The sequence below is a fragment of the Artemia sp. Qi Xiang Cuo genome, chromosome 3 (genome assembly GCF_049724085.1).
Source record: "Artemia sp. Qi Xiang Cuo chromosome 3, ASM4972408v1, whole genome shotgun sequence".
NCBI classification, from domain to species: domain Eukaryota; kingdom Metazoa; phylum Arthropoda; class Branchiopoda; order Anostraca; family Artemiidae; genus Artemia; species Artemia sp. Qi Xiang Cuo.
The window spans coordinates 42147320-42165076 of record NC_142796.1 but is presented as its reverse complement, the minus strand read 5'-3'; the positions used below and the strand labels follow the sequence as shown (position 1 = coordinate 42165076).

The window sequence follows — 17757 nt, the reverse complement described above, 5'->3', positions numbered from 1 at the left end:
CTTTTTGAACTCCCCGATAGGTTCAAGATCTGATCTAGTCGGGTTCCACCAGTTTTTTCGATGCCCTCCTTGGCGTCTCTTCCGTGAGCTGAGGCACACCTCCAACCTCCAATCTAGGCAACGGGAAGGTTGTCCGTGAGTGAAAGGATACCATTTGGGTAGAGATTGAACAGCTCTGGTGACAGTAGGCAAACACTAGTTGAGGGTCCGAGACTTCAGGTAAGTACTTCTCTAGTCATGGAGCGCCTGCTGAACTTTTTTATACATGTCTTTAATGAAAGAGAAAAAGTTGAATGAGATTTCAAAGTGAAGAATGATGTGCCAAAGACCTTCTCTCTAGGCGATATCAAAAGCTTGTTTAACTCTATGAAAAGGTGGCAGATACAGCGGCTAGTTCACCATACTTTTCCATGATCTGGTGGACAGTGAATATCTAATTAATTGCCGATTGTTTAAGTTCGAAGGCGGCTTGGTATTCCTAAATGACCATTGAAGAAATGGCTCATATCGGCTCGAGCATGATTCTTGTGAGAAATTTTGTGGCGTGTCTGGTAAGATTTATTGGGCAGTAGGGACCATCATGGCTCTCACGCCAGGGAGAGGGAAAATGACACTTTTCTCAATCAGCAGTGGCGATTTTGTGGTAAGTCTACAAAGAGTTCACAGTTTATTTTCAGGATTTTTGGCTGGATTCTACCAGGGCCAGTAACTATGTTTTTTGTTTTTTTTCTGATGGCTGCTTATATTTCTGAGCAGAAAGATGGAAGACTTCGGTTTGTAAAGGTTACAGGAAAGTTGTCAAATATTATTGGGTCTAGATGGACAACCAAATTCAGTTTATTGTTAAAATGTTTTTTTTTTCTTCCATGGAAAGCAGATTCTGACAGTGGATTGCATTTAGTTTTCGTATTCGTCAAGAAGTAAATGCTTAAATGTTCCTGTAAATTAGGTTAAAGCCACCAGGAGGACCTTTTTTGGGCCAATTTCCGCACTCTTCTGTATATAAAGAGAAAATATCCTTCCTGGAAGGCCCATTCTCATTTTCTGAACTTCCCATTACTTTTTCTCAGACAAGACAAGGGGATTATTTGATAGTAAGTGGAAAATAGTGTATTGCAATTTACTTAATATACTACTAGATCTTGTAGCTCACACAAATTTTTTGGCCCTTCTATTCAAGGGGTAAAGATAGATAGAATGTCAAAAACGATACCAGGGAGTCATGATCCTCCCTCAGAAGCTGGAAGTTTTAATTATTAAAATGAAGTATCAGCAACTACATGGAATTTGCATCACAAACAGCATATTATCATGGGTTAACACAGGTCCAACCCTAGATGACAGGATAACTACATAATTATATATTACCGAAGGGGTAAAGGGGAATTATAAGAAATAGAACGGTACTCCGGAAAATATTTAGAAGGAATTCCTCCCTCCAGTGTTTCTCTGGCAATTATGGAAACAAAAAACTCATCCTCCTTAACAAAGGAACACAGACCTTAACTACAATGAATCTTAAATCTTAAAATCTAAACTACATAGATTGTAAAAATACTCCACAAATTTTACATGAAGGATATTTGAACATTTTCTCAAGAGAAATTTGATGCTTCAAAAAATAACTTTAGGACCAACTGTCTTCCTAGGCTTAAATATATGTACCCCTTCTGTGTATACATGGAATAACAAGCATTAACATTTCCAAACGAGTGTTAAGAATACATTCCCTCTCCATTCTGAAAATACAAACTAGAGATCATCGCTATAATTGAAGAAACCAATACGACGTAAAGGATCAAACTTACCATGACCATCGACCATATTCCTTAAAATACAGCTCGTTCGTAGTCCACAGCCAATTCTGTCAATACAAATTCCAACAAATCGGTTATTCTTTGATGGTGAATTAGGATCTGCCACAGTAATTGCCAGTATACTACCTAAATACAAGAAACATACGTATATATATATATATATATATATATATATATATATATATATATATATATATATATAGAAAAGTTGCTATTAATCTTTACTGGCCTATTTCAGAAGAATTGTCTGAAAATATGGCAGCAGGAGTATGGGTTTATTGATTTTGAGTGAAAAATTTAATCCTCTACTGCATCACTATTAACCATTAGCCCTGTCTCAGAGGGATGGCCAAAAAGTTCACTTTTTCGTAATCAATCACCCGTCATCTGTAAAACATGGTCTAATCATCTAAACTTTTCAGTCTTTAAACCCTCAGAATGCGGCATCAAACCAGATTTTTCATTCAGTTTATTGTCTTTTATACAGTTAATCGAACAGATACAAGAAAATATCCTTAGAGAATTCCCTACAAAACATCCAGCATATCTTCTTCAAATTTTCAAATTCCCCGTCCTTCAGATATAACCACTGTTATTATCTTGGATTTCAATATTCTATTATCAGTTACGACACTTGTCTTCCTATATTTCTAAATTTTTTTCGACTACAAAAAAAGCAACAAACAACCAAACACCCTGCTCCTCGGCTATTCTGATTTCTCACCTTCAATATATACACCATATTTACTGATAGTGCAACTCAAGTAAATGAAACTATCCCCTTCACTAATTGTCTTGTTATCCATAATCTACTCTTCATCCTTTTTTATTCCTAGTCTAAACAACCCAGTCTTTCAAACAACAGCTTTTGAACCTATTCGCATATCTTGAACACTCAAAACCTCCAAACATTCATTAATTTTGCTTATATTTTACCTTTGACACCCAAATTAGCTGCATAATTGAAGTTTAACCTTCTCATTGGATACCAAGTTCTCCCATAGCCTTTGCTGTGCTGCTCAGGACAAAATACATCAAAATAATCCAGGGATAAAGCCCAAAGGAATAAAGCCCAACCTTGCTTATGCTTATTTCCCGATTCGACAACGAATCAAATACCAACCTTAATTCCTACCTCAATCGCAGCAATGCTATTTTCGTACATAGCACCAATTACCTTAATGTACTTATTTGGAATACCATACAAGGATATGTCCTAGACTAAAGCTTTACTATCAGCTGAATCAAATGCCTGTTCATAACCTACAAAACTCAGGGACTAAAAATGTCCTTGCATGTGTCTTTTTTTTCAGGAAAATAGCTTTTCCAGGAGCTAATTAATTTGTTTTTATCAGTCCTAGGCCTTGGACCAAACACATAATATTTTAAATCTTTTACCCAATTTAGAAGAAAATTGTAAAATATCTTGAATCCATATTCAATTTTTCTGTCTTAGGCTCGGATATATTGGAGTATTCTAGGTTTTCAATGTGAGCAGTATAAACTATCACCTTATCAGATTAAACTGTTGAATATATATTTTTATGAAATCCCATCACTCTCTCTTCCCATTAACTTTGAATCCCCCTCCCCCTTTATAGCCTATGGAGCCTTTAAGGGAATCAGCTCTATTTGTCTTCTGTTTAGATAAATAAATCTTGTCTTAATCTTTCATTTTTCTATAAAAAGGCAATTAAGAGAAAATAGACTTAGATAAAAAAAAACACAAGAAAACGAAATAAATAGAAGAGAAAGAATAAATAGAAGAATCAGATAAAAATAAGTCAAGTAGGGAGTTGCACAGGCTCACAAACTTAATTCAACTAACTTAAAATGGCACATATTAGCTTTCGAGCCTTAGATAACAAATTGAAGCCAACCAATCGCTTTGGTTTCACATGGCAACTTTCCTTCATTGAAAACCAAAATAAACTGATCAATATACAAATAAATTCCAACTGCATACAAGGCAGGATATTATCACAAACAAAAAAAAAAAAAAGGAAAAAAAAATCCTAACCAAACAAAAGCCCCACAACCTTTTAAAATCCATGACTTTAAAATAAGCATAGCACAAAAAAACTGAAACAAACGTCTCAGTTGTGTAGAATGTAAGATATTGTCCACCACATTTTTAGAGGACACTATGGCCCAAAGGCTCTCTGGATGCGTACCAACCTTTTTGCAAGAGAGGGAGGAGGAGGGCAGTGAGTTTAAAAATGCTATACTGTCTACTTAATCAATACAAAAACTTATTTGATGAAAAAGGAAAATACTAGTGAATATTTAGAAAATTTCATAATTTATAGGACCGCTAGTCTTGAATTACCAACCAACTACGAGAAGATAGATAAAATTTCAGCTATATTTCACTAGGATGAAAAGCTGATTTAATTAGAAATATCAAAGCAGATGATTTCTGACAGTCTCCAGTTAAAAGAAATCAAAGTAAACAATGTATACCGAATTAATATATATACCAAACATGAAATATTATGTATATAATATGTAATACATAAATGGTATGCATAACATGTAAAACACATAATATATAATACAAGAATATGTAACACCTTACAATCACCGTCCCTTCAAGAGCGTCACTTTAGCTTGATTTGCAACTTTGGCTGATTTCCAACCAGCACCGATAAACTAAAACATACTGCCATTACTCATGAGGATGAAAGTAAATCCAAGATTCAGACCCCCCTCCATTCAAACGAAACACTTTTCAGATTTATTTGTGTCATATCATAGGTCATTTTTTTTTATAAATGGCAAACCAGTGTTTTCTTAATTGTTAAAGTGTAAGTGCGAACACCATTTAGTCAGAATTTATTCTTGACTGTGACAGCTTATGTAGATGAAATGATTCTGATACTCAATTAGAAGGCATCTATCCAGAAGTATGTTATGCTGCACATCTGAAGTTCAAGACATCACAGATTTGGTACAATAATAAGTTGATGTTCGATTTCTTACATTATATTTGCAGCATAAAACACTTTACTGCGCCAAGTTTCGAGGATGTAGCTAATAGTAAACATGTATTTTAACTCTTATCTGTTGCAGACACATATGTATGAAGGCTATTAATTCTAGAGTACTCCCCTTTGGAGGGAGGGGGTAAACATAACAGCTAAAAATCATAGAAATCAAGGAGAAAACTAATAGTAATCTTTATATTTAGAGGGACATGTGCATACATAAGCAGACATGTATGCAGGAGTTTTTCAGATGAGAACCCAACACTTTGATTATAACTAAAAATAGGAAATTAGATAGAAAAATACAAGGGGCAATAGAAAAAGCACAAGAATCACCAGATTTTGTTTGGAAGGGGAGGGGGAACGAATCCAAGGGCCTCCTCTTGCTTGCGTACTCGATATTATTAGTAGCTATGTTGATTATTCAAAAAATCTAATATTGTTGTACTTTATCAAAACAAAACTAACTGTTGGATTTTACAGACCCTGTGACCGATTCAGGGAGACAAGTACTAATCTTAGCCTGGGTCTGGTTTCGTTTTGTGCAGTTTTAATTAAATTCTTATTAGTTTATCAGGCAAAAAAAAAAAAAAATAAAAAGCAGGTTTGGAAAATGTAAGCCTATGAACCTGACAAGATAAAAAAAAAGAAAGAAAAAAAGATATGTTCTCGCCCAGGCCGCCATGAGAACTAGGCCTTGGTATTTTCCCACCTTGTCGTCCCCCTTTTTGGGGGGCCCTGTATGTGGCTCCATATGTCCGTACAAAAAAAAATTGAAGAATAGTAAAAATATTTCTAGAGGAGGTTCAACGCCACCTAATCTTGCTGGATAAGCAATTTAAGGTAATCTAAGGTAAAATAAAATTCAGGAGCACTAATGGTTGAACTTCTCTCTCAACCATGCCTTTCATAAGTACAGAGCACAAGTACACTTAAGTACTGTACAAATATACTTAAATGCAACATCCCAAGCATGTCCATAGAAAAGAAATTTAGGAATGTTACCAAAATAAAATTCATGGATGCTAAAGTTTGATACTACCCTAAGCATGTGCAGATATTGTGCAAGTACGACACGCATATATATTAAAGTACAAACATACTTAAATACAATGTCCTAAGCATGCCCAGAGAAATAGAATTCAGAATATTTTTACCAACATAAAATTCAGGAATACTAATATTTGATCTTCTCCTAAGCATGTCTAGTCTCTCCAATTTTTCTCTTAGCTTATTTCTAAATGCTGGATTGGGATCTGGCAAGAACTCAGGGTAAACAAATCTGTAATCTGGGAGACTCGTTCTTTCTTTAGTTGGCTGATTATATTTAGTTGTTTCAGCTTTTGGAAATACAGATGTTGAATACTTTCCTGTAAGAAATTTGCAAAGTTAGACTAATAATGCAGGAACAGGTTCCTTATTAAAACTTCTGGTAACACTCTTGACTTTGTCCCCTTGTGAATCAAATATTATGATAACAACATTCTCGTTTTATAATATGCAAAAAATGTGTTACATGGATTTTCTTGGTTACTTCTAGTTTAACCTATATTTTGTTAATTTTTAATCTGATTGTTACATCTTCTGCACGCAATTTCATTTGAAATATTATTGATATTAAACTCACACTATATCTTTTTCACTTTGACAAATAATTTCAGAAATAACAAATTAAAGTTAAAAAAAGCCAGCACTTATACTTTATACTGCCTAACTGAATATATCATCAAAAAAGCCTTTCTTAAATATAACAATCTTTGAAGCTGATGTTTGCAAATTTTTGCTAACACAGAAATAGATGACACACACCACAAATATTTAAACACAGGAACACACAAAAGATTAAAACAGAATAACTACATTTTTTCAAATAAAACATAAATATAGAAAAAAAACGCGAACTAAAATGGAAACAAGCAATAGGACCAGTTCAATATAATTTTTGTGTACACCATAATGTAAAAATATTGTTATTAAAGTGTTTTCTTTAGAACAAGGCAAAGACAAAAGGGTTACCGTGTTTGATTAGGTAAATACTTAAAACAGCATTCTATTCTTCATATCTGCTTTGCTATCTGAAAAAAAGGGGGGGGGGGAGACTTTTATAGACAGTTATTAGCAAAAATTACTTTGCTTTAAAGTCCCATTTATTTTCATTTTTCTTCTAAGATTTAATGTATCATACTGCCTGTTTAAGAGTAAATCTCGTTTTTTAGCCTCACCCCTGTTTTAAGTATATGCTGTTTTCTGCCACAAAAAAGTTGACTCTGTAAAAACAATAATTAGTGGATGAAGGTATGAGATCGAAAACATATCCCTGGGTTCTGGTAATAGGTATATCTCTTTCTAAATATTCAACTGGTATAGTGCAATTGATAGCTTTTCCTATCAATAAGGCTTTTAATTATGCAACGTATACTTACTTATGAGCACTATCCATCCTCCCTGCAGACTATGTTTGTGATATATTAGATGCACCTAAGCTAGAACCTGAGGACGTTGCATTATTTTCTTTGTTCAGGGTTCGAGTCTCAAACTCATATAAAAAAATTGACACAATCAGATTCTTGCTCAAATAAACTTTTAGCTGGTTTGAGAGGCTGCTGCACTTCAAAATATCTAATAGTCTGTTGAAGTTAGTAAATCTTACTCAAATATGACAAGGTGCCAATTCAATTGTAACAAGTTAGTTCTGAATTCCAGGAGAAATCATCAACAGTTTGCAGATCAAGGAAGGTGGGAAAAAGCAGTAACCTGGACCTAAGGCTAACCTAGAAAATCCATAACTTCCTAAGAGGTTCAAAAACGTATTTCAACTGCAAGTGTGATTTCTCAAGAAGCTTCTATTTTGTGATTTTATTGATGGAAGAATTGTGGATAAGAAAGACTCATTTCCTGCATTTCTAATACCTCAATTTTGAAATAATTATCTCATATCCTTCCATTACAACTAGTGCTTGTGTGTGTCTGTGTAATGGAAAGCCATAGTAACAAGCTAAAACCCTCTTAAAGCAAGTAAATGATTGATGGAATACTAATTTACTGAGAAGCAACCGTCAAGCTTACATTACGCATGCTTCAGCCTACTAAGGTAAATAATCCTTTGGCAAGCCTTTGCACTGCAGATGTCATGATTTTAGGGACGGTTCTGGCATCTCTTCCGCTGGGGTAAAATATTGATTAGCACCCCCTCACCTGTCTCCCAGAAATCCTCACGCTAAATTTTAACAAAATTTTCACTTATTAACAAATTTATTTTCAATTAATTATTTGAATTATTAAATTATTTATTTACTATTAATTATCTTAATTATTATTGTAAATTATTCTTTATTCTATTCTTAATTAATTGATAATTTATGAATTGTTTTCATTTATTAACTGCACCCTCTACTTTATTTTAATAAAAATAGAATTTCAAAAAATATAAAATGATAATAACTGCTAAATTACTTATTTGAAATTTTGTGCCCCTAAAATTTCCATGCCTGGTGCAAGTGCATCCTCTGTCCCCTCCCCAAAACCGCCTCTGCATGATTACATCCCTGATAAGTATCAGGATTTGTTATGCTTGGTAACCTAGAACAGCTGGTGGCGTCTATTTATTCTTTAAGATATAACATAGAGAAAATGAAGAGTAAGGACTTTCAAACCTTTTTTTTTTTTTATTGCAACCAAATACAGTAAGCAAAAAAACAGCTGAGAGGAATAAATAAAAAATAAAAGGGGAGTTGAACTAGCCAAAAGGCACTATGTACATACTACCACTGCTGCTGCTTCACTAATGCTAAGGCAAAGGATGTGAGGGGGAAAATCTCAAGAAATGTTGAACTGAATCAAAACATGTTATGTGCATGCAGGTTGTCAAAAGGGCATGTCAGCAAAATCCCAGTATGTGTATACTACAACTCTTACTACTACTAATGCTGCTATAGGTATATACTAAGGGCAGTAAAGCGAAACTTTCAGGGAGTGTTGACCTAATTAAAATACATTATGTACATGAAGGTTGTCAAAAGGGTGTATCTGCAACATCTTAGGAACATAGCTTAGATAATTAAGTTGAAACTTTTTTGCATGTTGAACACAACCACTGTGCATACTACTGCTATACTACTACTGTTAACACTACTACTACTACTTCTACTGCTACCACTACAAACAAGGCAAAGTCTATTAAGGTTAAAATTTCAGAAAATATCAAGGAGGATTTTGAAATAAATGAAAACACAATATATGCATATGCAGACTGTGAAAACAATCCATCAGCAAAATCTCAGGAATAGCTTAGAGTATTAATTTGATACTTTTAGGGTGTGTTGAGGACGTTGAAAAAAAAACAACAAAAAACAAGGTGCTATATGCATAATACTACTAGGTCAATATTACTAGGTCAAGTTTTCAACACTCTGGATCTGATTATTCCCAGCAATCCAAACCTTCTTATTGAGAATGTAATAACCACACCTGCTGGCAATAGTGACCATGTTGTAATTATTTCTTGGTTATGTTTGCCTACTAAACAACTTTCTTCTAAGTAACGAAAATATGTCAAAAACAAACTAGTCTCCAAAAAACTTGCCGGGAAGAATTCAATCTTCGATACCTTTTGTTGTATGAGCTTTGTACGTATCCCCCATCCCTTTTTGGATCCTATGAAGTTATGTGTCCTGCTGACAAACCATCTCTGTCAAACGCAATCCGAAAGGCGTCAGGGGACTATTTGGATGAGCGCTTAGACTCGTGCCACTATGTCGTTGATAGCAGCTGGCTGCTCCAGAAATTGAATTGGCAACCCAACTCTACATTTGACTTCATTTACGAAAGTTATGTCAAGTATGTCACCACTAGATTTGAAAAGCCTCAGTAGTTTTTAATGGATATGACAATGGTCCTTCAACGAAAGGTATGGCTCACCTCAAACGTTCCAGGGGTAAACAGTGCCCAGTGGTAGAATTCTTTGGTACAACAAATTTAACAAGAAAGAAGGAAGAGTTCTTGCAAAACTGCACAAACAAGCAGCAGATAATTCTTGCAATAGGAGAAAAATTGTCCTCAGAAGGTTGTTTGGTACAACATGCCTCTGCTGATGCAGATGTCCTGATTGTAACTACAGCCATTCATAGTGCAAGAACTCAGTTGACGTCCCTCATCGGCAACAACACTGACCTCCTTATCCTTTCATGTCAGTGCCACCCAGAAAGGCCTGTATTTCAGATCCGGGACGAAAGCTTCAAACAGACATAAGCTATGGAATATTTGCTCCATCAAAGAAAAACTAAAGGACATGTGTGGTGCAATTCTATTTCTGCAAGCATTCCTAGGCTGTGACACCACTTCAAGATTACAAGGAATTGGTAAATCTGTTGGACTGTCATTGTACCGGTCCGATCCGTCTTTCCGTGAGGTCGCTAAGGTCTTTATGGACTCGAAGGCTACAAAAGACGAGCTCATTGTAGCTGGTGAACAAGCTCTTTTGAGAACTTATAAAGGAAAGCCTGAAGAAACTTTCGTGTCCTTGAGACAATGTCTGTTCTTGGCCAAGCTCGCTTCCTCTTCCGCATTTGTCTGCCCTCATTGGATGCCTCCCACACCCTCAGCTGCAAAGTTTTATTCTTTTGGCGTGTATTTGCAGGCAATGGAATGGAAAAACAAGGCTGCTGCGATGAAACAGGAGAACTGGGGATGGCGACTCTCTGCTGATAGTTACATCCCAGTAATGACAGGGAAGAAACCAGCTTCCCAAAGTCTTCTTCAAATTATCCACTGCAAATGCAAATCAGGTTGCAATACGGCCAAATGCACTTGCCATAAGAATGGCATGCCCTGCACACTTGCTTGCAGAGAGTGCATGGGAAAAAGCTGTAATAACTCTGAGCCTACATCTCTAGAGGCAGAAGAATTTTAGTGTTTTGCAATAACAGTGGTTATGCTCTTTTGCAGTGCTCATTGATGAACTAATGATTCTCAATATTATGTGATCTAAAAATGATGATTACCAAAACTGTGATTTATATATAGACGTGTTAATGTTTTTGTTTTCCAACTGTAAAAGAAGCCAATAATAAGAATGATTTTTCAAGTTTCTGTGTGTCTATGCCTAAAGTTTCCCTTTTTCTTCAGTCTGGTCTTCACACAGTTGATTCTCGTTGGATAGCCAGGTTTCCAACGATTAGCAAAGCAACAAAGAGTGGGGTACTTCTCTGCTCCTTTAAATTGCAGTTCGAGATTTTCCTGTGTAGCTGTTTGAAGTATTTCAGGCTTCCATTGATCTGATCTTTCTAACACTTAGTAAGAAAAGCTATTTCCTTTACTTTTGCGATGGAGTTACTAAAATCTTATTTATAGTTTAATCTATGCTACAGACGTGTTACAATAAAAGTAACATCATTTTGGTTTCAGCAAGTTGATTTATACCAGAATTGAATCCCCAAACATACAAAAATAAAAAATTTGAAAAAAAATCACCCCTTTCACCCTCCTTTAAGCAGACCCAGAAGGTTTTCCTGGCGGGCGATTTTGGATATGTTGTTCAGCAATTTTTCCTGAACATTTTAGTGTAAAAAAACCCTTCCTAATTGTCAAAAAACAAAAAACCGATTTTTTTTTCTCTTCCACCCCCTTTAAGCAGCCATAGAAGATTTTTTCCGATGGGCGATTTTTAGCAGATTTTGGATGTGTTGTTCAGCGATTTTTTCTGAATATTTTAGTGTAAAAAAAGCTTCCTAATTGTCAAAAAGGAAAAAACCATTTTTTTTGTCTCTTCCACCCGTTTAAGCAGCCGTTGAAGATTTTTTCGATGGGCGATTTTAGCAGATTTCGGATATGTTGTTCAGCGATTTTTTCTAAATATTTTAGTGTAAAAAAAGCTTCCTAAATGTCAAAAATGGAAAAACCTATTTTTTTGCCTCCTTCCACCCTCTTTAAGCAGCCCCAGAAGGTTTTCTCGGCAGGCGATATTAGTGGACTTTGGTCTAAAAAATACCTTCTGTTCCGATTTTGCCCCAGTCAAACCTTACTTTTACTGGACTAAATTAAGTTGAAACTTTCAGGGCATGTTGAAGGAGATTATTGATTAATATTCCTCTATGTTTGCTAACCTTTCCATAAATAGGGACACGGTTAATTTAAATATTGACCCAATTTATGATAAACTTCTAAAGAGTGAATCAATTGTCAATAAGGGAGTAAACATTTTAAATAATCACCAGGGGAATATTTTACCTGCTAGACCAAAACGATTTGCTTCAGTAATAGCTAACGAAAGGATTATTTCGCATCTGAATAATTAAAGTAATTTAAAGTTTTTTTATTTTTCCTCAGTTACTCTGGTGTCCTCACTGAAGTAACTCTATATTGCATCTTTTCCCTACGTGGATCAGTTTGCGCCGATTGTACATTTTTTTTTTTTTGGTGGTAGTTTTATTGGTTTTTAGTTTTATATTGTTTTTTTTGTGTGTCTTTCGTGCTGAAGACGCCTTGTTTGTATACAGGCGAAATATCCGCGTTGTTTTGTTTTTGTTGTTTTCTTTTCTCTCCACTGGCCACAGTCTCGTTTGTTTTTTTGTTTTTAGAGATTTTTCTCTTTGTTGGTTTTTTGTCATGGCTGGCCAGTTCGGCTTAAGATCTTTCATACTCAAGATTGTAACACAATGGGGGTCAGAATTCCTTCAGACCTATGTAACTCCAAAGGTTTTGTAGGTTTTCAACGCATTTATTTGGATATTATACCTGATACACATTCATCCAAAGCATTATGATACAACTATTATTAAATCTTGTTGCAAAATTTTGTCCAAAACATAAAAAGTAAGCCAAAATCTTGATTTTTATGGAGAAAAACCAAAAAGGTTTAAAATATTCTTTTCTCGACCAATGAAAATGACTATGTCAATTAAAAACAAACTAAAATGAACCTTAAAGTTGTTGAGATTTATGTTTAGATCCATAGAAACCACAGGGGGCATTAGTTCTTCTACTCTTTGGGGTAGTTTCTGCTTGTTTTGGATTTCTTTTATGTGCTAATAGTGACTTTTAATTATTTTAAAATGAAAAAATCATTTGACTTTGTTACAACTTTATTATTTTACTTTCCCTTGAAAAACTTCTCTTACCCATGCCAAACAAAATGGCCATTTAAAAATTTTGATTGTAAAATCTTGGGAAAAAGAAGGGTGGTTGCCCTCCATTCTTTTTTGTTCCTTAAGAAGAACAATAGAACTTCCAATTCCCATTTGCATGAGACTTTCCCCAATCTCCTAGGACCATTGGTTCAATATGATTACCCTTGGAAAAAAAAAATAAAGAAATAAACGCACACCTGCAATCTTTCTTCTAGTATAATATACAACCTAAATTTTTTCAGAAGGGAGTTTGAAACCTTCATCTTTTTAGATCGTTTTAGTGGCCAGATATGTCAATATACCAGTTGAGAAAAAAGAACTATGTAGCCTATTTCAAAGCCTGGCCTCAGCACTCAGCAGGTGGTAGGCTTGTATATATTGATTCTTGTTGTAATTAGCAACCTCAAAATGAGTCAGCTTTGTTCAGGTACTCGGGAAAATGGATGACTCTCCAGGGAATACATAAAACTTTGAAAGTTTTTGTCATCTAACAGCATAATTCTTTGTTTTTCACTCCATTTTTTACACATTCTGATACTTGATTTCTCACAATTGCTGATAATTCTCATTGCCACTTATTCTTTAACTGCATATTCCCTTGTTCTTGCTAGAAGCAATCTAAGGATTTCTCCTTGTAGAGCTCCAGAATGATGACTTGAGTTGTTTTCAAAGTTCTTTAGTGACCAGGTGCAGTTGGATGATCAGTAGCATCCCAATTGAATTTACATTCTCTGGAGGACCACTCACCATCCAGCATTTGTTTGAAAACCTCAACAGATTCAGCAGTAACTGTTCCTTCAAATAGTTTGTTCCAACTGTTGACAGTTTGTGAGGAAAAGAAACGAGTGCTGAAACTGGATATGGTAGACTGCTTGACAAGTTTCAGGTGATGACCTCTAGTTCTTGAATTGGGACCAACAGTAAGGAATAATACTGGGAGACCTTTAGCCCTCATTAACTTATGGGCTAAAGTGGCATCCCCTCTATTTCTTCTGTAAACAGGTGTAGGCAGATTCAGCTTTGATAGTCTTGCAGAGTAGCAAAGCTCCTGCATGACAAATATCACTTTGGTGGCATGTCTCTACACATCTTCAAGACTTTTTATGTTTTTCTTTTAAATAAGGGTAGGCTAGAGACATTCCAACTTCAAGCTTAGGATCCACAAGTCCCTTATATACAAGAATGATGACTTTAGGGGAACAAGTGGAAAGAGTACACTTATTCAGTCCTATAATTGAACTAGCACCAGCAGCAGACCTCTCAGCATGAGTGCTGAATTTTAGTTGATTGTCAATAGTGACACCAAGATCTTGCTCATTATTTACAGGGGAGAGTGGGTGGCTTAAAAAAAATAAGAAAAACAAGGATTCATTTTGCCAAAGTGAATGATATGGTATTTGGCGCCATTGAATTCAAGAAGCTAAGCCTCAGCCCATTGACCAAGCAGTCCAAGATTATTTTATGGAATTCTTTTTTTTTAATCAGTAACAAAAAAGAGTAATATGATTTGACTCCCTTTATTTCCAGATGCAACAGTCTCAACTATGAAAATTATCCATCCCCTATCTCTGTAATACCTGGGTTACACACAAAACAGCTGTTTTGTTGGTGTACCTTTGCTTATATCTTGTGAGTAGTCAGTTCATAAAGCAAAATAATGCAAACTTGATATAAACAAAAAATCAGCAAAGGTTTGTATGAAACTTAAGACTATAACTGGCCCAATTAGGGGAAGGTGGCTGGGGCACAATTATCACAGAAGCAACCATCCTAGATAATGTTCTTGTGGATGTCCTCTCCCAAACTAAACAGCATAATAGCAAAAGAGTAGCTCCACCAGTCTAAATCTTGACAAAAACATTTTAGGCTACAATTAGGTTTTCAGTCCCTATTTTATTGACCTTAGTTTTGGAAAAGCCATTCCTATTATTTGAGCAGGATTTTAAGCCATATTTAAGTTGTGTTCCTTATGAGGCTTAAAACACTTTCCTTGTGCTACATTTGAGGTGTAGATCTGTTTCTTGAGGTTTTGCTTTTATAACACAAAGAATATGACGTGTCACTAAAGGTCACTACCCTTTAGAGGGAGAAGAGGTAGAAATAAGCACTCTCAAAATATCTTCCCAGGGAATTATTGAGACTTTGAATGTGTCCTTAATAATTTCATTCACCTGACACAGCTACTTTCTAAGATAGACATAAGGCCCTCATCTAGAGTTTACATTCTGTTTTAGCAACAGTCTTGAGCATGGCTGCTTCTAAACTAAGCATTAAAATAGCCTAACAAGTACCAATCAATTCCCTATTTAGACCTAAAACTGTGTATAAAAATAATCATCATTGCCATGACAATTGTGTCCAAGCTATGGCCTTAGACTACAAAATTTATTTTGTTACTAGGCCATATTGCTTTCTTCAATAGGTAAATGAATGTGTACAATTACCAAAAAGAACATAATCATCAAATTATGTATAGCTTAGGGCTAAAGCTAGCCTCATTAGAGGGGCAAATTTTCAAGGGGTCTATTTGTAATTAATGTTAAAGATGCAATCAAAGGTAAAAGGTGAATAATACAGCATTGGACTTTACAGTCCCTACTGGCAGTGCTGATCTCTGTTTCTTGGCCCTTAAGCCAGGAAGTGCAATGGGAGGTTGGGGCCAACCATCCTGTGCTTTCGCGCACCCTTCCTCTTTACCTTCCCCAGATTTCTCCAGGTACCCATTTACAGCTGGGTTGACTCTGGCTAAGCTTACAGAGTCACACCACTGACCTATCCCACATGATGCAATTAGTTAAAAAAAGACCAAACATCAGCAATAGCAAGAAGGAGAGGATTTATTAGGCTATTTTATAACTTAGAACAATGAGCTCTACTCAGATACAAAACGTTTGAGCCAGGGATGCACAAGCATGCCAAATCTTACAAGCATAATTTTTCAGTACCATGTTTGCAGTTTATTTCAGATTTGCTCAAATAGGCATACCCAGGTAAGTAAGGCTGAAAGCAAAAGCAACTTCAGAGCAAGATAGACTTATTGAACTTCTGTCTACTTTACAGTTGAATGGCAGAACAACTCTTTTATATGTGTTGAAGTTCAGACCAATGTGGTCATACTCTTCTTGGAGAAGCTTGAAAGTCACCATCTTTGGAAAGTTCAGTAAGTCACTTACAAATGTAACTAGCAAGAGATCAACTCTTTTGAAGATAAATATACAGTTCAATTAATCCTGAGCACTAGTAACACAATTATTGAACAAAACTGGAGAAGTCAAAGCTCCTTGGCATATGCCTTTCAGGATCCAAAATAGCAGATCACCATATTTAATTTTAATTTTCAGATTTTTCTATATATATCCCATACAAAATTTACCATATCTCAGCATCAGCACCTTTCATATGAGACTCAAGCAAAACCTGAACAAATGTACACAAGTCAAAAGCTCTTGTGACATCAGGAGTACCTAAAGTTAAGAAATCACTTTGGTTTTCAATATCTTTTTGCAAATTAACAAGTCAAAAGAAAGCATGCTCTCTAGCTAAGCCTTGCTGGTGCCCAAAATGGCAAGGAGGAGCAGAACATTTATCTTCAATGTTTCTTATCAAAAATGACTTGAAGAGCTAAAGCACAATGCACAAGAAAGTAATAGGACAACAAGAACTGCACAATGAAGTGTTTTTTTTTCTCGTTTTAAGGATAGGAGTTATTTGTCTGACACAAAATTGCATAGGAACTACACTACAGACCAGGATTATCTGAAACAGTAGGACTTTACTACTACTACTACTACTACTAACAACTCATTGCAGCACCAAGCCGCCTGAGGCCAATACAGCTACGCACGCTCCTCCTCCACCCCAATCTATTCAAAGCCTCCCTTTACACCCACCCACGAAGTTCCCATTTCCTTTAAACCTTTCCTTATGACATCCTCCAACCCCAAACGGGGACAACCTGCTTTCCGTTTAGCCATAGATGGATGGCCGAAAAGAACAATGTTCGGCAATCTGTCATCCTTCATCCGCACAACATTCCCAAGCCACCTCAACCTTTCTTTCATTATAGACCTACAAAGCGGTATTGAACCACATTTGTCGTATAGCCTATTGTTTGAAATACGGTCAGTCAGCCGGGTACCCAGAACAATCCTTAAGCAATTTCTCTGGAAAACATCTAGCAAATCTTCATCCGCTTTTCGGAGCGTCCATGCTTCAGAGCCATATTTGACCACTGTCATCACTGTAGCTTCTAAGATTCTAATCTTGGTTTGCAGACTTATCTTCCAATTCTTCCAGACTTTTTTTAACTGTAAAAAAACACCCTGAGCTTTGGCTATTCTATTTTGAACGTCTTCACTGCTCACACCATCTTTACTAATAATACAACCAAGGTAAGTGAAACTGCCCGTCTGGTCAATCTTTTCATTACCCAACATCACCTTTTCATCTTCACTTATTCCTAGCTTTAGTGACTTAGTCTTCTTAACATTAATTTTCAAACCTATTCTAGCACCATGAACTCAAAAAACCTATAAAACTTAATTCATTCTGCTCACACTTTTCTCTAGGATCCTTAAATACTCACTATAACCTAAGTCCAAGTGAGTTTTTCCGCTCCATTTGATTCAGTGATTTCCCACTATCATTCTTATGTTCTTTAAGACCAAGCCAATCAAAATGATCCAAATAAAGTGGGATAGAATAAAACCCTGCTTAACTCCAGATTTAATATAAAACCAGCTGGTAACCTCATTACCTACCTTAACCATAGCAGTGTTATCCTTGTACATAGCACTAATCACTTTAATGTATTTGTCTGGTATACCATAC

General features: G+C 35.6%; 1 protein-coding gene across 1 annotated transcript in view; it reads right to left on the bottom strand.

The window, feature by feature from the left end:
• LOC148954110 (large ribosomal subunit protein bL19m-like) overlaps nucleotides 1-17757 on the bottom strand; it is a 52644-nt gene that overhangs the window by 12556 nt on the left and 22331 nt on the right. The window contains exons 2-3 of the mRNA XM_089086155.1: nucleotides 5962-6174; nucleotides 1809-1943 (exon numbers count right to left, since the gene is read on the bottom strand). Of these exons, the coding sequence (XP_088942281.1) occupies nucleotides 1809-1943; nucleotides 5962-6174 (348 nt within the window). The remainder of the gene's footprint in view (nucleotides 1-1808; nucleotides 1944-5961; nucleotides 6175-17757) is intronic.